The following is a 25,517-nucleotide window of genomic DNA, read 5'->3' on the forward strand; positions in this document are numbered from 1 at the left end:
ACATATTTTCATCACTTTTTAACGATGAACTGAACTGAGCTTAAAGTGCGTTTGTTGCTTTTGAGATGCTCTTCTTTATCCTTCTGTGCTTTTCTATAATAAGAGTTGTTAGGTAGAAGAGCAATTTGTTACATATGATTAACATTGTACTTACAATCACAATTATTACAACACTTTTTGTCACTTTTTTCAATTTGACACAATGCACATTGTTTGTAGGTGCAGCTGGTCAAAATCCTAATGCTAGACATCAAAATATAAAATTGGTGAGAATACATATGGTGTGTATATATCTATATAAGTAGATGCTGTACATTCATTTCCTCACTGCACTCATATTGTTGACTACCTGTCGTCTGTTCATGTACCACATATTGTTAATAATGTCACACATATTATAACCCTTACAAAAGTCAATATTATGCCGGGTTGACTTTGCTGTACGGGATAAAAATTATTATTTTTAAATTAGAATTTATAGATCCATAAAAAAAAAAGATGCAGTGTGGACATCACAAAGAAGTGTTAAACAGTGTTAAAGACTGTTGGTTCTTGGTTGTGTATTCAGGCTCCAGCTGCAGCGTGGGTGTAAGTGCCACTTTCAGCCTCTGTTAAAGGTTAAAAGAAAAACAAAATAAGATAAGCAGAGAGAAACTTTAAAATGATGAAGTTAACATGTTTTCTGGTTTTTATAATAACCCCCCTTCCCCCATTTAGATGCCTGACCTGCCCATAGCACTGCTAAGACTTAAACCCCGGAATTCAGCAGTAGTGGGCTTGCTTTTTTTTTTACTGCTGCGCCACCTAAGTGCCTAGGTTTTGGCCTAGGTTAAATTGCACCCCTTGTACCCTCTGTTGGATCTGCCATGCTTGTCACCATAGTCAATATTTTAACATTAAGCAGCTGCAGAATCTAAACCCAGTAAAAAGTTGGTTACACTTTAGTGTAAATAAATATGTACAAAAACTACAGAAGGACTGTTTATATGAACACAAACCTTTCTCAGATCAGTTCATTCAAAAGCTTTATATTTGCAATATTTGAAATGATAACAGTGCTGTAGTGCAAAATCTTCATATAATAAAGCATAACCTACAGGGTGTGGATTACACAAAGTCTGTTTTTAATATCAGACAAATAGTGTTGAACACTGATACAATATATTACAATGTGTATACCTGAAGGAAAGATCCTTTATTTCTCCAGATTTCATGAATTGCCCCAAGTGGGATCCAGATTATAGAGATGAGGGAAATGAACCAGCCCAACACTTCGGCCCACAGAGGGTATGAGTAAGATTTACCATAGCGTGCAGGAGTGTACTGTATGATGCTGGAGATTAGAATTCCCTGTAGGTAAAGTCAGAAGGACAGATTTATGGTAGTGTTTTGTATTGCAGGCGTACCAAGCTGTTTTGTATCCCTGGACGTTCCAAGTCAAGCTGCAATTTGTAAAAAGCAAAAAGTACTTATAAATAAGTGTAAACAAAAGCTTCTCTAACCAACACCAGCATAGGAGAGATGAACTGCCAGCATACACGGAAGTACAGGTTCGGCCTTTTTCCTGTCATGCTCTCCACCATCAAACAGATCTTCTTAACTCCTGTTTGTGTGTTTGTATGAGCACACAGGGGACAAAATGAGTAAGAAAATGATCATTAGAAATATTTCACATTTTGCAAACTACTCTTGAATGTGTAGTGTCTAAAGGAAAGATGAATATTTTACCAAAGATCAGTGTGACTGCTAGAACCTCAAAGAAGGCCAGAAACATGAGAGACACAACTGCAGTGTAGTGATCCATCAGCTGGAACACATAGATACCACCCTACACACAGATACAGATATTATTTAATCACACACAGGTTATTAATTATTTATATAGAACTTACTACATTTGCAAAAATCTTAGAAATGTGATTTACTAAAGCAATAAATAGGAAAAAGGAATGTCTCTTTAAAATCACTCACTCACTTTCTTAACCGCTTATCCAATTAGGGTCCCGGGGGGGGTGCTGGAGCCTATCCCAGCTTTTCAGTGGGCGCAAGGCACACAGTAACACCCTGGACAGGGCGCCAGTCCATCGCAGGGCAGACACACATACACACACCCATTCACCTATAGGGCAATTCAGTGTCTCCAATTAACCTGACTGCATGTTTTTGGACTGTGGGAGGAAACCGGAGCTCCCGGAGGAAACCCACGCAGACACGGGGAGAACATGCAAACTCCGCACAGAAAGGACCCGGACCGCCCCACCTGGGGATCGAACCCAGAACCTTCTTGCTGTGGGGCGACAGTCTCTTTAAAATCTTTTGTATAAATTTATTTGTGCCAAATGTTCATGTGGTTGTTTTAAATGATGTGGATAAATGAGTGCCAGTCCATCACTGACTCAGTCTAGCCGATTAAGCCACTAGCATTTTGCTGAAAATTTGCTGAAAATGTTTTTGCTGAAAAGATAGAAGATTGTGTAAACGACATAAAAAACTGGATGTCGTGTAATTTTCTTTTACTTAATTCAGATAAAACAGAGGTTTTACTTGTTGGCTCTAAAGCTGCAAGAGACAAGTTGTCTAACCTGGTGCTAAACTTAAACACGTTCTCTGTTACTCCCAGCCCAGATGTAAAAAACTTAGGTGTCACAATAGATTCAGATCTCTCATTTGATACACACGTTAATAATATTACTAGAGTTGCTTTCTATCATTTGCGTAACATTTCTAAAATAAGAAATATACTATCTGTTAATGACGCCGAAAAACTGATCCATGCGTTTATAACTTCTCGGTTAGATTATTGTAATGCTCTTCTAACTGGATGCTCTGGTAGATCCTTAAACAAACTCCAGTTAGTTCAAAATGCAGCAGCTCGAGTGCTAACTAGAACTAAAAAATTTGACCATATTACTCCTGTTCTATCATCTCTACACTGGCTGCCAGTTAAATTTCGCATTGATTACAAAATACTTTTACTAACTTATAAAGCGCTACATGGTCTGGCTCCACAGTATCTGAGTGAACTTATTAATCACTACAGCCCAGCGCGTCCACTTCGTTCACAAGATGCAGGGTTACTTATAGTTCCTAAAATTAAAAAGACCACGGCTGGTGGAAGAGCGTTTTCTTACAAAGCTCCACAACTTTGGAATAATCTTCCTGCCTCTATTCGGGATTCGGACACAGTCTCAATGTTTAAGTCTAGACTGAAAACATATTTATTTTCTCAGGCTTTTGATTAGTATAGACAAAGGCGCAGAGCTTGGGGGTTCTTGGTCATAGAAACTTGTGGTGATCAGGGATGTTGGGTTGCTGTCGTTCTGCCTCTCTTGTCCGATCACTCAGGTTTGGTGACGGTGGGGAGGTGGGCGCTGATGTCCTGTGAAAGCCTTCATGACCTTGTTACCTGCTCGCTCTCCCTTTTAGTTATGCTGTAATAATTAGGGCTGCCGGAGTCTAAAACTCTCTGTAAAACTGTTTGTCAACTAGCATTGTGCATTATTAACTACATTCTCTGTTGTTTTACCCCGAGGGCATTCTGATGGAAACCTGTTTACCCGCCGAGGTTAAGGATTGAAGTCGAGACTGCCGGGACAACGATGCTTCTCCTGTCAGATGTGACGGGTCTGGAGTAATTGCAACGACAAGAAATCACTACAGACTTTATTGAAGACTAGAGCGGATAACAACTCTATTATTATTTAATTGTTTATTTATCTATTTATTACCAGTTATGACTTTTAGATCATTTAATTCTGTGTTTGTATGATTTGTGTAAATCGTGTATTTATTTAAAGTATCCTCCAGGCCACCCATGAAGGATGGGCCCTGCTGAGTCTGGTTCCTCTCAAGGTTTCTTCCTGTAATTTTCAGGGAGTTTTTCCTTGCCACAGTCGCCCTCGGCTTGCTCAACAGGGGTTTTTGTATCTGTTGGTCCTGGATTTTGTAAAGTTGCTTTGAGACAATGTCTATTGTAAAAAGCGCTATATAAATAAAGTTGACTTGACTTTTTATGTATGGGCTTTCACTACATTAAATGTTTTTTTGAGGGAAACTTTTGGGTGACTTTTTGACTTTAGTGTAAAGGTTTATGATCATTTAAAGATCAATCATGTCTATGTTTTAATAGGCAAAACTAAATTGGCTAATTAGCAAAGTGGAAATTTGTGTACATTTTGTAGGAACAGTGTAGGCGTATGTAAATGTTTAAGTAATCATTCAGTTCTGGTTTACCCTGGTGATGTGTGGGATTCCAAACAGAAATCCTACAGAACACACAGCCAGCACGACCAGTTCCTTCCTCTTAAACCAACGCAAAACCTTCGGCCCAAAACCATCCATGATGCATGTCACCGCCACCTCGACCATCGCAAACTGCATAAAAGTGCACAGTCACATACATTTTTACATACAAGCCAGAATCTATCACATATACAGGATTTAAAAAAATCTATATAATCTTTACTCTGCTTTGCCATATTTCCTAATTTTACTTACATAAATGTAGTTGATTTGAGATAAACACCGAAAGTTAAGAGTAAGGTAAAAATGTAATGTGTGTCTTAATTATATTAATCCAAAGTTGATGAGAATTGTTGTGCTCGCTGCTCAGGTTAAAGTGAGGTCTTTTAAACTTTATAAACTACATTAACAGACATAACGTCAAGTGTAGGAGTGTACATTTTGTTTTTTAAAATAAACATTTAAAATATGAACATACAAGATCATGGGAAACTAATGAATGAGAGCAACTTGTATTCATGTAACTAAAGCTGTGCATTAGCATTAACCTATACTTAGTCATGAGGGTGTGTGTTGTGTTGTTGTGCTGTGTTGTAGGGCATCTGGTCTACCTCACTGTCCAGTCCAAGGCAGAGCAGCATAAAGAAGAATACAGGAGCCCATAGTTGTGATACAGGCATGGTTGAGAATGCTTCTGGGTACACCACAAACACCAAACCTGGACCTGCACATACACACACACATGAATACATGTAATTTAGCACACATAACGTAAGCTTGACAGTTACATAATACAACCCACTAGTGTTTGCAACAAAACATGGTGACTTTTTTTCCATGCTACTCAAATGTTAGCAGTATTTAATGTAATGTACTGGTTTTTGGGACTTGTTACTAGCTTTCACTGCCTCTTCCACAATTCCACAATATAAAAAAAAACCTCTATAAATGTGCATTGTTATCTATTTCATAACAGTTGTGCGTGTGATGGTCAGGGATATACAGTAAATGTTTGGGTAATGGTTGTTCAAGTGTTAAATGCAGTTGCTATAATCAGAAATAAAGACCTGAGCAACCACCAAACCACCAACCACCAAAGACCAGTTGTTGGGCAGCCAAAATTAATACATACTAAGGGACACAATGGCATCTGGTACAGACCAGTAGAACGGGTTCCTGTGGCTCAAATTGGATAATTCTAATACAAATGAAGAGGTGAAACACAACACATGGTGCAAACACCTGTCCACCATCGACAACACCTTCAACGAGCTCACAGGCATTGGAACTGGAAATTAAAGGAATAAAAGAAAGTCGACTGGTCCAATAAATCCTGTTAGATTTATGACCATGTAGACAACTGGTCACATGTGCATTGTTTAAGAGATGGCACCAGGCTGAACTGTAGGACAGTCTGACTACCAGAACCTGGTAGTAATGTTATACAAGATACCACAGGACTTCTACAGATGTCATGTGAAGTCTCAGAGGGTCAGAGCTGTTTTTAAAGCATATAAGGCTGGTGGTCCTAATGTTTTGGCTAATCAGTGTGTATTTGCAAAATACATCAAAAGCAGGACTTTACCAGTAGGACATACCATCAGTAGCTATGTCATCTACAGGCAGGTTATGAATGTGTGCCATGTAACCGATGCCAGAGAAGATCACAAACCCAGCCAGGATACTGGTAGCCGAGTTGGCCAAAGAAACAACAAATGTGTCTCTGTAAAAAAAAAAAGTGGTCAAACATCATCCTCTTCCTCAAATTAAAACCAAGGCAATACTCTAGTAAGATTTCTTACTTAAGGATATTGTTGTTGTATTTGTTGTAGCTGGCCATAGAAATCATGGAGCCAAAAGCAATTCCAATGGAGTTAAAAATCTGGGCTGCTGCATTCACCCAAACCTCAAAGTAAAAAAAAATTTAATTATATATAATGTTCTCACATTTATGTTTCATATAATCCAAATCAGTGGTTCTCAAACTGCCATACACCAAATGAAAAAATCAGGACTGTCATGGCTGAGAGGAAATGTGCTGACTAATAAGTCAGACACATCTTTTGAATAAGGATTATACATCAGCCACCAAGGCAACATCTGATTTGAATTTTAACAAAGAGATTGGTGCTAGTGTTAGCACATGTTTAACCAGATGCTGCAAGATTTAATGAAGTTTAGAGATTTAACTATATTATTATGTAGAAGGAATCAAGAACACAGTGCTAAGGCTCAAGGCACATTTGTGTTTCACAAGACGACTGTTTAGTGGTTCTTTGGGGCGTGGGTTTTTTGAAAAATAGTTTTAGGTCCAACAGGTTCAGAACCACTAATATAAAGAACTTCTGTTAATATGGATAAACTTCAGGTCCACTTTTGTTTCATGCTAGACAGTGGAGAGTCCAAAGTGACATTCAAGAGTCTACTTGATCCCAACTATTAATGTTTTTTATTGTATTAAATTTAAATAAAAAATGGCAAGACTAATGGCTAATTTGAGAGTCTGATCCTCACCTGCACTTCAAGGAGTTTATTCCAGTTGGGCATAAGAAAGTAGAGGATGCCATCTTTTGCTCCAGGCAGCTGAACATTATTGATTAGCAGTGCAAACAGTATAATATAAGGGAACGTGGCAGTGAAATACACGACCTACAGAGAGAATTGACAGTAAATAAGAACTTTAATATCAGACAAAACCTTAAGCCTAAATGACGGCTAAATGTAAATGTTATTTCATTATATAAAACATATCAAAGCAACTGCCAACATTTTCATGCTTATAAAATTCACAAAACATTGAAACAGTCAAAAAAGTAAATAAAAGCAGACAATGATTTACAAGTACCAATTAAAAATAATGTATGTTTATACATTTTATACAGTATGTAAACACTTTTCAGTTAATGAAAAATGCAATGTATTGTTATCGTCACTGATAAACCTTCTATTAAATGAACTCTTCTTCTTAACTGGATGTTGCATGTGCCTATGATTGATGATACCTCACCACCATCTAAGTCTAGGCAAACTTTAAAAGGTGCTCTGTACCTTTCCAGTGGATTTTACTCCTTTAAAGATGCAGAAGAAGACAATGATCCATGCAAGTGTGAGAAGGCCAAACAACTCCCAGCGAATTCCTCCAGCTTTCTCAATGCCTTCTGTAATCTCTAGAAGCCTATGGCTGAAATATATAAATAAATATAAATTATTTCCAGAGAAATTATTTCTAGAAAATCTTTTCTTTGTACTTTTGACAGTTATGAAATGAGAAATGTAGCAAATCTTGTTTTTATTTTATTTTTAAAAAGATCTTATCTTTTCCAGAAATGGGTTTGTACTCACTCAAAAAACTGCTGACTGGAAGACTTCATGTTAGTGGCATTGCCAGCAAAGCCAGTGGAACAGTTTGGGGTGTTCCAGGTGTTGTTGCAAGACTGCCAGGGAAATGGAGAGGTGAACGAGTTGAAGAGGTAGTAGAGAGCCCAGGCCATCAGAACATTATAGTAGGTTGCAAGAACAAATGAAATGACCACTGTAGCCAGTCCCACACCTGTGTACAGAAATAATTAGAAAGGAGGCAGTAGCCCTGCATCCCTGTACCTTCTTCCAGAAGTCCTGCTGATTGAACTGATTCAGGGGTGGGTGTAGTGATTTGAGGGGCTTGGCCCCAAAAAAATTGAGGTGCAAGCAACATGACATATAGCTTTTTTGCTATAAACAATACTATGGCATAACACCATGAAAAAAACACAAATGGGGCGATATGCTGGGACATTAGAGAGAACAATTTAATCTAAGTTCTGTTATCTCCAATCTTGTTTCCTCCAAGATCATGTGGACAGTCGAACACATACCTGCAGAAGAGATGGTACCAGGATATCTAAGATGATCCACCTTGCAACTTATAGTAGTTGAAAAGTCCTGGTACCACATACCACAGGATTCATTTTGATGTTTTGTAGTGTCTGTGTCTCAAAGGTGGTCCTAATGTTTTGGCTCATTGGTTTATAACAACCGCTGCCTTACAATGGATCTACCTTATTAAGTGAACATGATCATGAACTCTGTCTATCTATGGATCTATTTGTCTGTCTTTTCATTCATAAATCAATCCCCCCCCCCCCCCATCAAACCAGCCAGTGATATTGTAGAATAAAGTAGTACATTGAGAAACTATCCAAAATAAAAATAAAATGGGGCACAAAATCATTACATCATACTGTGGAGCCTAATAAATTAGAATTTTGAATGAACGACATTTTCTTGTATTTTAACTAAAGAAGTAAACAGTATGAGAGGACAGGAGTGAAAGAAACGAATAACTACAGTGGATTATGTGACAATTCGATACTTCTGCACTGACCTTTAAGAAGTGGGCAGATTTTGTGCAGTGCCTGAATGGGTCCTAAGCGAGTATACTGCCCAATTGCATACTCCATAAAAAGCAAGGGAATACCACAAAGGAAGAGCATGATCACATACGGGATGAGAAAAGCACCTGAATGAGAAAAAAGAAATACAAAAAGAATTTATTTCACATTGTAAAATACAGACTGCAAATACAGAATGTAAATTATGCAGTTCCAGTTATGCGGGTTCTTTTCTTTGGGTCTGCCATATAATGACAAATATGGCGGAAGAATGTGGAGATGTCAAATGTAAATACTTCTTATCGATTTTTGGTTGGTATAAAGGTGCACAAGTGTAATTAATTAGCAGATTCGGGCTTGTCAGTGACAGTTTAACCATTTTCAGTACACGGAGGGAGATGTTAGCTGGAATTTTTGAATGGCCTGAGGCTAAATCTGTTAGCTTAGTAAGCGAAAACTGTGGTGAAGTAGTTGCCATTATTGCTTAGTATTATGTCTAAATAATCTGCATTATAAGTTTTTTTTTTATTAGGCGTTTTATTAGTGTGAGAGAAAAATGTTAATTTACACTAGAATCAATTACTACTTAGACAATGTAGATATGCTTGGAGCATTTTTGCCAGTAGTCATATTCCAAGAATACTGCTACAATAAAATGTTACATGGATGGGTACATAGTGTACATGATAAGAAGGGCGTCAATTGCAATGTATAATGTCCAAAACCCAGTTCTAGCTGATTTAGACCAGTTTCTATGTTAACTGAGGAATCTTCCACTGTCCTACAAGGTCACCAACAACATTATAAAAAGATGTTTATTTTATCACTTGTTATTGCATTCACAGAGCCTCTGTGAGAGACTGTCGGTGTGATCCTTCTTTGCAGACAGGATTCAAACTCTTTTCTACTGACAATCCAGTATTTGAGGTAGGGCTGGGCGATTTTGCAAAAAATTTGTAATCACTCTGCTCAGCTTTGATTTTGTCCTCTTGTGACTCTGGGGGGTGAATGGAGGGGGCAAGTTCTGCTTCTAACAATATACAGGGTGGGCCATTTATATGGATACACCTAAATAAAATGGGAATGGTTGGTGATATTAACTTCCTGTTTGTGGCACATTAGTATATGGCAGAGGGCAGAGCGCAGAGCCGTAGATAGAGAGAGTTGCGACACTCCTTGATCTCGCCGCCACGCGGTCACGTGGTTCATGTAACCCTCCGATAGTTCCAAACAAACCCAGCACTGTCATGTTCTCATATGGGACAGGCAGCAGTAAATGAAATATTAAACAGTAAATAATAAACATTTGTACAATTTCTGGGTATTTTCACCTGCCTTTACATTTACTGCATCTGCTTTAATGTCAATTTGGTATATGAAGTGGAGAATTGATGTTTATAATGACTTAATAGGTCATTCTTGTTAACACACAGTACATTATATTAGCATACATTACATAATGCGATATCATTAAGTAGTTTAAACAGTTTTTTATGTTTTGTTTTTTTACATAAACTAATCTCCCTTCACTTTCCTGAGGATTCATAATAATAATCATTTTGGTTAAACACTAAGCCATGTGGCTGGATTCATAAGGTTTACCTGCACTAAATGAACAGATTCATAAACACACTACCGCACCTTTAACATTATAGTGCAGGTACATGACATAGCATTCATTCATCTATTTCATGAGTAAGTAATAATTTATTTCTACATGTAATACATGAATTAATTCATAATTAATATGCACTAGTTCATTTTGTCTAATGTATGTGGTGGACAAGGTACACAAACCATGTAGCTGAGTTGAAGTAGAGATATCCAAGGTAAAATATTACTCCAGTAAAAGTAGTAGTAAAAGTAAAAATACCTCCACTAAAGTACTAAACTAAATTTACCTTCAAATGTATTTAAGTATGAAAGTAAAAGTAGCATGATTTATTATGGCTCTGATGTTTTATTATCATTTCTGTAACAAGACTCTTGATTAATCAACTTTTAATTAATCAATTTTAGGTGAAAAGACTCTAGTGTCAATAATTTAGCTTAGCTGACTAAGCTAAATTCAGTTATACCTATTAATTAAGATAAACATGTAACATTTAGTGCTGAGCAAATGCTAAACAATAACAGTATTAAGTATATTAATGACATCAAATTCATTATTTTTTTAAAACAAAGCAACAAAGCTAAAAATGCTTGATAAGTAGTAAAAATGAATGGGGCTCTATGGGATGTTTGGAACTATACAGAGCTCCACAACCCGGAAGCTGCACAGAAAAAATGTCCCGCCCCCTTTCCAACGGTTCCCTATGGGAGTGTCGCCACTCTGTTCTCTGCCAGAGCGGTTAATAAGAACGACCTATTAACAAGTCATTATAAACATCAATTCTCCACTCTATATACCAAATTGACATTAAAGCAGATGCAGTAAATGTAAACGCAGTTGAAAATACCCAGAAATTGTACAAATGTTTATTATTTGCCGTTTAATATTTCATTTACTGCTGCCTGTCCCATTTGAGAACATGACAGCGCCGGGTTTGTTTGGAACTATTGAGGGTTACATGAACCACGTGACCGCGTAGTGGCGAGATCAAGGAGTGTCGCAACTCTCTCTATCTACGGCTCTGGTATATGGGAGGGGGAAAACTTTTCAAGATGGGTGGTGACCATGGCGGCCATTTTGAAGTCGGCCATTTTGGATCCAACATTAGTTTTTTCAATGGGAAGAGGGTCATGTGACACATCAAACTTATTGAGAATTTCACAAGAAAAACAATGGTGTGCTTGGTTTTAACGTAACTTTATTCTTTCATGAGTTATTTACAAGTTTCTGACCACTTATAAAATGTGTTCAAAGTGCTGCCCATTGTGTTGGATTGTCAATGCAACCCTCTTCTCCCACTCTTCACACACTGATAGCAACACTGCAGAAGAAATGCTAGCACAGGCTTCTAGTATCCGTAGTTTCAGGTGCTGCACATCTCGTATCTTCACAGCATAGACAATTGCCTTCAGATGACCCCAAAGATAAAAGTCTGAGGGGGTCAGATCGGGAGACCTTGGGGGCCATTCAACTGGCCCACGACGACCAATCCACTTTCCAGGAAACTGTTCATCTAGGAATGCTCGGACCTGACACCCATAATGTGGTGGTGCACCATCTTGCTGGAAAAACTCAGGGAACGTGCCAGCTTCAGTGCATAAAGAGGGAAACACATCATCATGTAGCAATTTCAAATATCCAGTGGCCTCGAGGTTTCCATTGATGAAGAATGGCCCCACTATCTTTGTACCCCATATACCACACCATACCATCAATTTTTGTGTTCCAACAGTCTTGGAGGGATCTATCCAATGTGGGTTAGTGTCAGACCTGGGTCATCCTCGTCGAGATGCTGCAGCAGCTGGAGTTTGTAAGGGTGCCATTTGTGAGTAGCTAATATCCGCCGAAGGGATGTTCGACTGATGCCACTCTCCAGTGACATGCGGCGAGTGCTACGCTGTGGGCTCTTGCTGAATGAAGCTAGGACAGCCACTGATGTTTCTTCATTAGTGACAGTTTTCATGCGTCCACATTTTGGCAAATCCAACACTGAACCAGTTTCACGAAACTTGGCAAGCAGTTTGCTAACTGTAGCATGGGAGATGGATGGTCTCGTAGGGTGTCTTGCATTGAAATCTGCTGCAATGACCCGGGTACTGCGTTCACCAGACATCAACACAATTTCTATCCGCTCCTCACGTGTTAACCTCTGCGACATGTCAATGGCTGTAAACAAAGTGAAGCTTGTAAATAACTTATGAAAGAATAAAGTTACGTTAAAACCAAGCACACCATTGTTTTTCTTGTGAAATTCTCAATAAGTTTGATGTGTCACATGACCCTCTTCCCATTGAAAAAACTAAAGTTGGATGCAAAATGGCCGACTTCAAAATGGCCGCCATGGTCACCACCCATCTTGAAAAGTTTTCCCCCTCCCATATACTAATGTGCCACAAACAGGAAGTTAATATCACCAACCATTCCCATTTTATTTAGGTGTATCCATATAAATGGCCCACCCTGTAGACTACAATTCCTACGCTCCCACGGACTGTCACGTGACTATCACATGTCCCCGGTCAGCCAATCCTGATCGCGCTCATTGGCTCCGGAGTTGTGATTCAGTTCGGCTGTGTTTGATTCAGTGAATCTTATTTGAACTCTGTCTGTGTGTCTCGTTTTGCTGATCGTGTTTACGCTTCTTATTTCTGAATCTAACCATTACCGTGTATAATCCATGTTGTCTTCCGTTTACTGTTTTAGTTTTCGCTGGTTTTGTACCCTGTTTTTGCCCTTTTGATGTTAAACTTTCTGTGATTTATATTCCGCGAGCGTCTGCTCAGTTTCTGCCTCGTGACATGTTGGTATTTTAATTAAGAGATAAAGTATGTAAACAATCGCGATTGTCACATTTCTAACATCGGGTGAAAACGTTCATGCGAATTAACCGAATTAATCGTGAAAATCGCCCAGCTCTACTTTGAGGTATTTTATTAAGGGTTTTTTTCACCACAGTATGCAGCTTACTAGGTTTTCAGACAGACCCTTTTTCTCATTTATGAAAAACAATATGCCTATTCATCAGTCACCTCGTCACTCAATATTTTACAATTAATTAAATCAACAATGCCTGCAGTTCCTTGGACGTTTGATTAGGTTCCAGGACCTCCTGTATAAGTCACTGATGTGCTGTTGAAGAAATCTTTATAGGCCAACCATGTCTGGGGAAAAATGACCAGTGTTTTAGGTTGTCTTCATTTAAAGATATTGGCTCCCCGTGGTAAGTAGAAATCTCAGAGCAGTAATATGATCATTTTGAGCTACTGTATGTATGATTTGTTTATTAATTGTCATAAATTCAACAGACATTTAACGCTTAAAACTCTCTAGTTTTGTTTCAGCAATCTTATTTGTTAGTCAAAGCACTCTCCACACACTGGGCCTTTGGTTTCCTCCCAACCTGTCCTGAAAAACCTATATTAAATGTATGTGGCTTTTACTTGTGATTGATTGTCTGTCTTATTTTTGTCTCTTACTCTTTTGTACAATACAGCAGCAGTTTTATTTCTCGGACGACTGATTTATTCCTTTTTTTTTTTTTTTTTTTTTTGCTGCTGTTCTGTTGCTTGAAGATGTACATGGCAAAAAGGTGGGTAAACAATGTCAAACTGGTGATGCTAGGACCCCCGGCCTTTCGGCTGCTTGTGTCACAGGTTCGTTGGTTCCAGACCAATGAGCCAGCAAGATTATGGGGCCAAAATGGCATCGATTTTTGGCCCAGAACCTGTAATATTGCAGTGGAAAAGTGATGAACTGTTCAAGATTTTGGCACCTGCACCATGCTGGTAGAAAAATGCTATTATTTATTTTATGTTAATAACTATAAATAAAATGTTAATAGATTGTCCAGGTAAGGACTGTAACCATTTAAAGTTAACTAATAAAAATAAATTAAAGTAAAACATTATTTTTTTGTGAAATAATTGTAGGTTTTCTAAAAATATGCTGGGTTAACACTATACACACATCAATTTGAAATGGTTAATATGGAGGTATAATGTCTGTAATGTCATTTAGTTTTGTGACATGGTCTCCTAATATTTTGTTAGTGATTTTAATTGAATACAGTTTTTAGAACCCATAAAATAGACCAAATTTTACTGAAACCATTCAGATGTAAAATAAACAGTGGTCTTTTACCAAAATTGGGTGGAAAACCCAAACGGTTGCCTCATAATTAGAGAAAATTAGTACATATGGTTAGATTTTTTTAACTTGGGAACAACTCAGAACAGATGTGCCGTTCATTATGGATGACACTACACAGTTAGGTAAATTTTACATTGTCATATACAGTCATGCAAAAACAAGGTCCAGGTTCTGCTCTTTTGTTATGTAATCATGAACAAGTTCATTCAAACCATATGCTCATGACAATGTAAAGCTTTATGAACTGTGGACATGTTCCAGCAGCTTTCAATTCGTCACACCTGTATTTGCAGGTTCTTAAAGATCCATTCACATAAAATTCATCTCAGCATGATACTGCAATTTTTACTGCTATGGAATACATGCCCCTGACAAGTGTATGTAAACTTTGAACTTGAACTGTAGTTACACAATAGCTATATTGTTATTGTTAGCTGTTCAACTGAATCAAATTGTTAACTGTTTTTCACCGTGGTAAAGTTAGTTTTATATTGGACATTCGCCTGACATTCGACTTTCTTTCGGCTCGTTCTCAGCTAATAAACATCCAAAAATTAATTAAATTGCACGAACTGATACCTCAGTAAACAAGGAACAAACTACAATTAATTTTGTTTAAAAAGGTTTTTCTGTTAATTTTTATTTAACGTTATTTGGTAAATGTGAGGTGCATCCGCGCTGAAATGCTAAGGAAGTGCTAAGGGAGCGTCTATAAAGTTCCGAGGTGTAGTAATTACCCAGTGGCGTGTACCATCTAATACACCTGTATTAAATCCTACAGTATGCTTACAGTAAACAGCGAGAAACGCAAATTTTGAGGTTGAAATACTTAACTAGTCTCCTGTACTAGTTAATAAAACCACAATAATAATTAAAAGTCCCCCAGTTTGGGTGCATTACAAAAGTTTTTAAAAAATTAACAAAAATCAAGAAACACACATTTCAAAAAGACAAAGGTTGTAGTAGTTAACTAGTCCCATGTACTAGTTAGTACAACCACAATACAAGTTAAAAGCTCCACAGTATAGGTAAAGTAATGAATCAAAATATTTAAAAAATGAAAAAAAATTGAGGAACGCAAATTTTGATATGATGAGGATTGTAGTAGTTAACTAGTCACCTGTACTAGTTACTACAACCACATAAAAAAATTATAAGTCCCACAGCATGAGTACAGTAACGATTTAAAAATGTAAAAAAAATTAACAAAAATCGTGAAACACAAATTTTGATAAGACAAAGGTTGTAGTAGTTAACTAGTCACCTGTGCTAGTTACTACAACCACAGAACAAATTAAAAGTTTTACAGCATAGGTGCAGTAATGAATCAAATGTTTTAAAAAATTAACAAAAATCGTAAAACGCAAATTTAGAAAAGACAAAGGTTGTAGTAGTTAACTAGTGACCTGCACTACTTACTACAACCACGTTTCAAATTAAAAGTCCCCCAGCAAAGGTACAGTAATGAGTCAAAGTTTTATAAAAATTAACAAAAATCGTAAAACGCAAATTTTGATAAGACAAAGGTTGTAGTAGTTAACTAGTGACCTGCACTACTTACTACAACCACGTTTCAAATTAAAAGTCCCCCAGCAAAGGTACAGTAATGAGTCAAAGTTTTATAAAAATTAACAAAAATCGTAAAACGCAAATTTTGATAAGACAAAGATTGTAGTAGTTAACTAGTGACCTGCACTACTTACTACAACCACGTTTCAAATTAAAAGTCCCCCAGCAAAGGTACAGTAATGAGTCAAAGTTTTATAAAAATTAACAAAAATCGTAAAACGCAAATTTTGATAAGACAAAGGTTGTAGTAGTTAACTAGTGACCTGCACTACTTACTACAACCACGTTTCAAATTAAAAGTCCCCCAGCAAAGGTACAGTAATGAGTCAAAGTTTTATAAAAATTAACAAAAATCGTAAAACGCAAATTTTGATAAGACAAAGGTTGTAGTAGTTAACTAGTGACCTGCACTACTTACTACAACCACGTTTCAAATTAAAAGTCCCTCAGCAAGTGTACAGTAATGAATCAAAGTTTTATAAAAATTAACAAAAATCGTGAAACGCAAATTTTGATAACACAATGGTTGTAGTAGTTAACTAGTTACCTGTGCTAGTTACTACAACCAGGTTTCAAATTAAAAGTCGCCCAGCAAGGGTACAGTAATGAGTCAAAGTTTTATAAAAATTAACAAAAATCGTAAAACGCAAATTTTGATAAGACAAAGGTTGTAGTAGTTAACTAGTGACCTGCACTACTTACTACAACCACGTTTCAAATTAAAAGTCCCTCAGCAAGGGTACAGTAATGAATCAAAGTTTTATAAAAATTAACAAAAATCGTGAAATGCAAACTTTGATAAGACAAAGGTTGTAGTAGTTAACTAGTCACCTGTGCTAGTTACTACAACCACGTTTCAAATTAAAAGTCCCCCAGCAAAGGTACAGTAATGAATCAAAGTTTTATAAAAATTAACAAAAATCGTGAAACGCAAATTTTGATAAGACAAAGGTTGTAGTAGTTAACTAGTCACCTGTACTACTTACTACAACCAAAATACAAATTAAAATTCCCCCAGCATGGGTGCAGTAACTAATAAAAAAAAATGTTTAATTAGCATAAATCAAGAAACGCCATTTTTTATAAAAGTAAGGTTGTAGTAGTTAACTAGTCACCTGTTCTAGTTACTACAACCACAATATAAGTTAAAAGTCTTACAGCATTGGTACAGTAACGAATCAAACATTTAAAAAAAATACAAATTAATAAATGAACATTTTGTTATAAGGAAGGTTGTATTACTCACTTAGTCATTTATACTACCTACTACAGTACAGTATTCAATCAAGGTGTAATAATATATTTTTATATAATTAATGTTTTGGTAATTACCCGAAAGGTGAACTACTTACTACAACTAACAATTGCACTTGAAAATTGCAATAATTACTATTCTTAGTTCACAAATGATCAACAATTTTCAATATTGCAAAAGGTTTTAAACATGTGTCCAACTTTTTTTTTAATGTATTGCAGTATGATCTGTATGCTGAACATACAAAGGAGAAGCTCTCTCAAACATTATTGTTACATCTATTAGATCATCTTTAATAAAAAACTTTTCACAAGCTTACCAGTCTATGTTAATTTCAATTTCAATTTAATTTAATGTTTCCTTTAATACAATGTAATGTATCAGATAGTGCATACGTATTATTGGGAGTTAAAGGCATAAAACAATTGCAATAAAGCTACTGACTCACAAACTAAATGCATATTTAAGATTAAATCACAACATGCCTGGGCATCATAATTGGTAAGCTCCTTGTTGTTAACCAATTTGAAAGTGGATCTAATGTTTCTGATTTACAGCATTGGGCTAAGGAAAAGTAAGTTTGGAAGAATTAAAATCAGTTAATTAGTCCACACAAATTTGTGTATGCTGTTTGCCTTAGTAGCATAAACACTTAATATGAGCAAGATTAAATGCAAAGTAAGCAGCAAACCAAAAGGTGACAGTAAACCAAGCCATATATAACAGAAGACTGACATGTCGAGATGTAACCAATCAACTCTCAGCTACCACTTCAGGCATTGTAAACACCCCTACACCTTAAGGTCATTAGGATTAGTAGCTGTTAGGCAGACAACATTTACATTTTCAGCATTTAGCAGACGCTTTTATCCAAAGCGACTTACACAATGAGCTGAACACAATGAGCAACTGAGGGTTAAGGGTCTTGCTCAGGGACCCAACAGTGGCAACTTGGTGGTGGCAGGGCTTGAACCGGCAACCTTCTGTTTACTAGTCCAGTACCTTAACCACTGAGCTACCATTGCCCCTGTGATAGCTCAGTGGTGGTCAGACAAAATGATACAGAGCCAACAATATATAATTAATGAAAATCCGGATATTGGCATCTTGCTCAATGGATAAGGTAGGTTCTAGTAGACATTTTGTAATATTTATTTATTACAAATATTTGTTATTTATGTATTATTTGCATATCTGCTAAATGTTTCGTAATAATATGTTAATTACAATGTAATAAATGTAATAAATATTTTCCTGGCATATTAGCCTTAATTGTGAACACTTTGTGCAATTATAGCCAACTTAAGCCAAATAATATGATTATATAAAATAATATTTTGCTGTCTTTTAGTGATATGGAACAGTAATTAACAAATATCTTAATAAATTTTAATTAAACATTGACCTGGAAATAAATGTGTTATTTTGGGCAATGTCCATTACATGCTGCCATTTTTAAAGTTGAAATGTATTCCAAGATTAAAATAATTTTATTTCTCAATGAAATTAAAGTATTTAAAATCGTTAAAACAGTAAAGCATAATTATTGAAGATAGATATGTCTATATCACCTTAATATAATAATAACTTAGCATATTAACATATTACAATATAATTATGAATATGTATAACTACACTTACGATACAGTTGCATTTTATTTATAAAGTTGGATTTAATCCACAGTGTAGCTTAATATTATAATGGAACTTGAAAATGCAAGATTTTCAAGTTTTTAATTATTTTACATGATTAAGTTTTTAAGTGGTGGATGTTGGTAAACAAACCAGTGACAAAGGATTGAAAGACTTTTGTACGTATTCTGGCAAGACTACAGAACACTCGCTGTATGGATGATGCATGTGACATTTTTCAATCATTTTGTACTGTGCTGTTAAACAAGAACAAGAATGATGATGTTCTCAGAAACATTAGAAGACTTGAAGATCTTATTGCTACAGCCAAAATATGTGACCTTGAAGAATTTCAGATGACAGAGCAGCTGAAATCGACCAGGATGAAGGATTGCAGAGATTTTCCAAAACCCATGTGGGAACTTCACCTTTCTCTGCTTGTTTCAGGCGTATTTCTGATTCTGTTAAGTTAAAGATGAATAAAGAGGAACAGTCATCAGATAAAAATCCATGCTACTGTCCAGGCGTCATCAACTGTTTGAACATTATCTTTCAATATTTCCTCTTTGGAGTGGAATTATGTTGGGGAATCTACTGACAAAACAGAAAACACTGATGACATTTTCTCTGAAAAAACAAGAGAGACGAATTGCCATGTTGAGGCATGGTTTGGTATAATCAAGCATAACATCCTAAACAAAAAGAAAGGATTGCATCCAGGACAGTTTGTGAGGAAAATGCACAGTTCTCTTCAGGGCAGGTACACTGAGCACATTGTCTACCACAGTTTCCCTGATGGCCTTCTTGTAAAACCACTTAAATTACAAGACATCAGCCTGTCTCAGGAAATGTGGGCCAAACATCAGGAGACAAAAAGGACAGAGGTTTCTCAAGTCAAAATTTTGGGGCTTAAACCAGCAACCCTCTGATCACTGGTCAAGTACTTTAAACACTAGGCTACAGCTGGCTTAAATAACTACTACAACCTACTACAACCTTCGTCTTATCAAAATTTGCATTTGTCAATTTTTATTAATTGTTTAAAGTTTTTGATTACCCACTGTACATATGCAGTGGGACTATTAATTTGAAATGTGGTTGTAGTAAGTAGTACAGGTGACAAGTTAACTACTACAACCTTTGTCTTTTCGAAATGTGCGTTTCTCGATTTTTGTTAATTTTTTTAAATTTTTGATTACTTATTATACCCATGCTGTGAGACATTTATCTTATATTGTGGTTGTAGTAACTAGTACAGGTCACTAGTTAACTACTACAACCTTTGTCTTTTTAAAATTTGCCTTTCTCGATTTTAGTTAATTTTTTGATTACCTATTATACCCATGCTGTGGCACGTTTAACTTATATTTTGGTTGTATTAAGTAGTGTAAGTGACTAGTTAACTACTACAACCTTTGTTTAATAAAAAATGGCGTTTCTTGATTTTTGTAAATTTTTTTAAATTTTTGATTAGTTACTGCACCCATGCTGGGGAAACTTTAATTTGTATTTTGGTTGTAGTAAGTAGTACAGGTGACTAGTTAACTACTACAACCTTTGTCTTATCAGAATTTGCGTTTTACGATTTTTGTTCGTTTTTTAAAATATTTGATTCATTACTGCAACCATGTTTTTGGACTTTTAAATTTTTCTGTGGTTGTAGTAATTAGTACAGGTGACTAGTTAACTACTACAACCTTTGTCTTTTAAAAATTAGCGTTTCACGATTTTTGTTAATTTTTTTTAAATATTTGATTACCTACTGCACTCATGCTGGGGGACTTTTATTTTGTACTGTGGTTGTAGTAACTAGAACAGGTTACTAGTTAACTACTACAACCTTTTTCTTATCCAAATTTGCGTTTCACGATTTTTGTTAATTTTTATAAAACTTTGATTCATTACTGTACCTTTGCTGGGGGACTTTTAATTTGAAACGTGGTTGTAGTAACTAGCACAGGTGACTATTTAACTACTACAACCTTTGTCTTATCAAAATTTGCGTTTCACGATTTTTGTTAATTTTTATAAAACTTTGATTCATTACTGTACCTTTGCTGGGGGACTTTTAATTTGAAACGTGGTTGTAGTAACTAGCACAGGTGACTAGTTAACTACTACAACCTTTGTCTTATCAAAATTTGCGTTTCACGATTTTTGTTAATTTGGATAAAACTTTGAGTCATTACTGTACCCTTGCTGGGCGACTTTTAATTTAAAACGTGGTTGTAGTAACTAGCACAGGTGACTAGTTAACTACTACAACCATTGTGTTACAAAAAATTGCATTTCTTGATTTTTGTTAATTTTTTTTACATTTTGATTAGTTACTGCACACATGCTGGGGGACTTTTATTTTGTATTGTGGTTGTATTAAGTAGTGCAGGTCACTAGTTAACTACTACAACCTTTGTCTTATCAAAATTTGCGTTTCACGATTTTTGTTAATTTTTATAAAACTTTGATTCATTACTGTACCTTTGCTGGGGGACTTTTAATTTGAAACGTGGTTGTAGTAACTAGCACAGGTCACTAGTTAACTACTACAACCTTTGTCTTATCAAAATTTGCGTTTCACGATTTTTGTTAATTTTTATAAAACTTTGATTCATTACTGTACCTTTGCTGGGGGACTTTTAATTTGTACTGTGGTTGTAGTAACTAGCACAGGTCACTAGTTAACTACTACAACCTTTGTCTTATCAAAATTTGCGTTTCACGATTTTTGTTAATTTTTATAAAACTTTGATTCATTACTGTACCCTTGCTGGGGGACTTTTAATTTGAAACGTGGTTGTAGTAACTAGCACAGGTGACTAGTTAACTACTACAACTTTTGTCTTATCAAAATTTGCGTTTCAGGATTTTTGTTAATTTTTATAAAACTTTGACTCATTACTGTACCCTTGCTGAGGGACTTTTAATTTGAAACGTGGTTGTAGTAACTAGCACAGGTGACTAGTTAACTACTACAACCTTTGTCTTATCAAAATTTGCGTTTCACGATTTTTGTTAATTTTTATAAAACTTTGATTCATTACTGTACCCATGTTGGGAGACTTTTAATTTGTACTGTGGTTTTAGTAACTAGCACAGGTAACTAGTTAACTACTACAACCTTTGTCTTATCAAAATTTGCGTTTCACGATTTTTGTTAATTTTTATAAAACTTTGACTCATTACTGTACCCATGTTGGGAGACTTTTAATTTGTACTGTGGTTGTAGTAACTAGCACAGGTAACTAGTTAACTACTACAACCTTTGTCTTATCAAAATTTGCGTTTCACTATTTTTGTAATTTTTTTTTTACATTTTTGATTCGTTACTGTACTCATGCTGTGAAACTTATAATTTTTAATGTGGTTGTAGTAACTAGTACAGGTGACTAGTTAACTACTACAATCCTCATCATATCAAAATTTGCGTTCCTCAATTTTTGTTCATTTTTTAATATTTTGATTCATTACTGTACCTATACTGTGGAGCTTTTAACTTGTATTGTGGTTGTAGTAACTAGTACAGGGGACTAGTTAACTACTACAACCTTTGTCTTTTCACAGATGTGCGTTTCTCGATTTTTGTTAAAAAAAAATATTTTTTGATTACCTATTATGCTGTGGGACTTTTAATTAATATTGTGGTTGTAGTAACTAGTACAGGTGACTAGTTAACTACTACAACCTTTGTCTTTTTTAAATGTGTGTTTCTTGATTTTTTTTTTTTAAATTTTTAAAAACTTTTGTAATGCACCCAAACTGGGGGACTTTTAATTAATATTGTGGTTGTAGTAACTAGTACAGGTGACTAGTTAACTACTACAACCTTTGTCTTTTTTAAATGTGTGTTTCTTGATTTTGTTTAAATTTTTTTAAAAACTTTTGTAATGCACCCAAACTGGGGGACTTTTAATTATTATTGTGGCTGTATTAACTAGTACAGGAGACTAGTTAAGTATTTCAACCTCAAAATGTGCGTTTCTCGCTGTTTACTGTAACCATACTGTAGGATTTAATACAGGTGTATTAGATGGTACACGCCACTGGGTAATTACTACACCTCGGAACTTTATAGACGCTCCCTTAGCACTTCCTTAGCATTTCAGCGCGGATGCACCTCACATTTACCAAATAACGTTAAATAAAAATTAACAGAAAAACTAAATTAAACAAAATTAATTGTAGTTTGTTCCTTGTTTACTGAGGTATCAGGTCGTGCAATTAATTAGTTTTTGGATGTTTATTAGCCGAGAACGAGCCGAAAGAAAGTCGAATGTCAGGCGAATGTCCAATATAAAACTAACTTTACCACGGTACTGTTTTCTAGGAAAGTCTAAGCATGCAAGACTGCATGTGCAAGACATTTCTCACCCTTATGAAAATGAGTTTTCAGTGAGACTCCTAAATCCTTATTGTTAGTAAGAAGGACAGTTATAAAACAAACCTCCTCCACTTCTGTAACACAGGTGCGGGAACCTCCAGACGTTTCCGAGTCCCACAGCGTAGCCAATGGATGCCAGCAAGAACTCAAGCCGACGACTCCAGGTCTCCCTGGGCTCCACAGTGTTCTCATTAGGGTATTGATAAAAAGCTTCCATTGTCTTCTCTGTAAAGTCCCTGGGAGACTCAGAACATGAGTTGGGCGCTTTGTAGTTGGCCTTCGTTTCCATCTTAGTACTAAGAGGTAAATCAGCCTCTGAACGCGGCCTGAGCTGCAATGATAAGATAGAGTTTTGAAAGTGGGATCAAATGAAGCTCCTCCCTGTAGTGTTTCCTCGTCAACCACAGTCTATTAAAACACACACCACACGTGCAACATGAAGAGAGGGCTTACAGTTGGAAATGTTCAACTTCCCAGAGAAACACTTTTGTTTACATATAAATTTATGTAGACGTCTAATGCTCAACAGCAAAAAGGGTACTTTTTCATTTGAGCCCAAAATGGCACTTGAACACCACCTGGGGGTCTCTATCTGTGCACTTACCTGCAGCATACATTATATAACGATAAAGTGCAGTATGTAGTATACTTTATGTAATGGTTCAGAGTGTAGTATGTAGTATACTTTATTTAGTGGTGCAGAGTGTAGTTTGTAGTATACTTTAATATACTTTGTAGTATACTTTATATAATGGTTCAGAGTGCAGTATGTAGTATACTTTATATAATGGTACAGAGTGTAATATGTAGTACACATTATACACAGTAGTGGTTTAGAGTTCAGTATGTAGTATGTAGTATACATTATATAATGGTACAGAGTGTAGTATGCAGTATGTAGTATACATTATATAATGGTACAGAGTGTAGTATGTAGTATACATTATATAATGGTACAGAGTGCAGTATGTAGTATACATTATATAATGGTACAGAGTGTAATATGTAGTATACATTATATACAGTAGTGGTTTAGAGTGCAGTATGTAGTATACTTTATATAATGGTACAGAGTGTAATATGTAGTATACATTATACACAGTAGTGGTTTAGAGTTCAGTATGTAGTATGTAGTATACATTATATAATGGTACAGAGTGTAGTATGCAGTATGTAGTATACATTATATAATGGTACAGAGTGTAGTATGTAGTATACATTATATAATGGTACAGAGTGCAGTATGTAGTATACATTATATAATGGTACAGAGTGTAATATGTAGTATACATTATATACAGTAGTGGTTTAGAGTGCAGTATGTAGTATACTTTATATAATGGTACAGAGTGTAATATGTAGTATACATTATATACAGTAGTGGTTTAGAGTGCAGTATGTAGTATACTTTATATAATGGTACAGAGTGTAATATGTAGTATACATTATATACAGTAGTGGTTTAGAGTGCAGTATGTAGTATACTTTATATAATGGTACAGAGTGCAGTATGTAGTATACTTTATATAATGGTACAGAGTGTAATATGTAGTATACATTATATACAGTAGTGGTTTAGAGTGTAGTATGTAGTATACATTATATAATGGTACAGAGTGCAGTATGTAGTATACATTATATAATGGTACAGAGTGTAATATGTAGTATACATTATATACAGTAGTGGTTTAGAGTGCAGTATGTAGTATACTTTATATAATGGTACAGAGTGTAATATGTAGTATACATTATATACAGTAGTGGTTTAGAGTGCAGTATGTAGTACACTTTATATAATGGTACAGAGTGTAATATGTAGTATACATTATATACAGTAGTGGTTTAGAGTGCAGTATGTAGTATATAATGGTACAGAGTGTAATATGTAGTATACATTATATACAGTAGTGGTTTAGAGTGCAGTATGTAGTATACTTTATATAATGGTACAGAGTGTAATATGTAGTATACATTATATACAGTAGTGGTTTAGAGTGCAGTATGTAGTATACTTTATATAATGGTACAGAGTGCAGTATGTAGTATACTTTATATAATGGTACAGAGTGTAATATGTAGTATACATTATATACAGTAGTGGTTTAGAGTGCAGTATGTAGTATACTTTATATAATGGTACAGAGTGCAGTATGTAGTATACTTTATATAATGGTACAGAGTGTAGTATGCAGTATGTAGTATACTTTATATAATGGTACGGAGTGTACAGTAGTATGCAGTATACATTACATCAGATTGTACGGTGAGACCTGAGACAGTGTTTTGAATAGAGATAATAATAATAATAAT

The 25,517-nt window shown here is 35.6% G+C and overlaps 1 protein-coding gene across 1 annotated transcript; it reads right to left on the reverse strand.

Moving 5' to 3' along the window:
- Window positions 1-487: 487 nt before the first annotated feature.
- si:ch211-225b11.1 (uncharacterized protein LOC561694 homolog) lies at window positions 488-23,496 on the reverse strand. The gene is made up of 13 exons (XM_063018295.1): window positions 23,271-23,496; window positions 8,606-8,740; window positions 7,585-7,792; window positions 7,291-7,423; window positions 6,757-6,891; window positions 6,045-6,148; window positions 5,841-5,965; window positions 4,854-4,966; window positions 4,234-4,374; window positions 1,729-1,828; window positions 1,503-1,603; window positions 1,180-1,350; window positions 488-608 (listed from the first exon to the last, which is right to left on the reverse strand). The coding sequence occupies exons 1-13, from the start codon at window positions 23,494-23,496 to the stop codon at window positions 513-515; spliced, it is 1,788 nt and encodes a 595-aa protein (XP_062874365.1). The 3' UTR covers window positions 488-512.
- Between the last annotated feature and the right edge of the window lie 2,021 nt (window positions 23,497-25,517).

The sequence above is a fragment of the Trichomycterus rosablanca genome, chromosome 21 (genome assembly GCF_030014385.1).
Source record: "Trichomycterus rosablanca isolate fTriRos1 chromosome 21, fTriRos1.hap1, whole genome shotgun sequence".
Taxonomy (NCBI): domain Eukaryota; kingdom Metazoa; phylum Chordata; class Actinopteri; order Siluriformes; family Trichomycteridae; genus Trichomycterus; species Trichomycterus rosablanca.

What these genes read in the sequence shown, in the direction of transcription:
- si:ch211-225b11.1 (XM_063018295.1), bottom strand. Translation starts at nt 23,496, where the DNA reads ATGGAAACGAAGGCCAACTACAAAGCGCCCAACTCATGTTCTGAGTCT. An exon ending in AGATGACATAGCTACTGATG is followed by an intron (nt 4,967 to 5,840) that starts GTATGTCCTACT and finishes GTGTATGTGCAG; the next exon opens with GTCCAGGTTTGGTGTTTGTG. An exon ending in GCCTTGGACTGGACAGTGAG is followed by an intron (nt 4,375 to 4,853) that starts GTAGACCAGATG and finishes ACTTTTATGCAG; the next exon opens with TTTGCGATGGTCGAGGTGGC.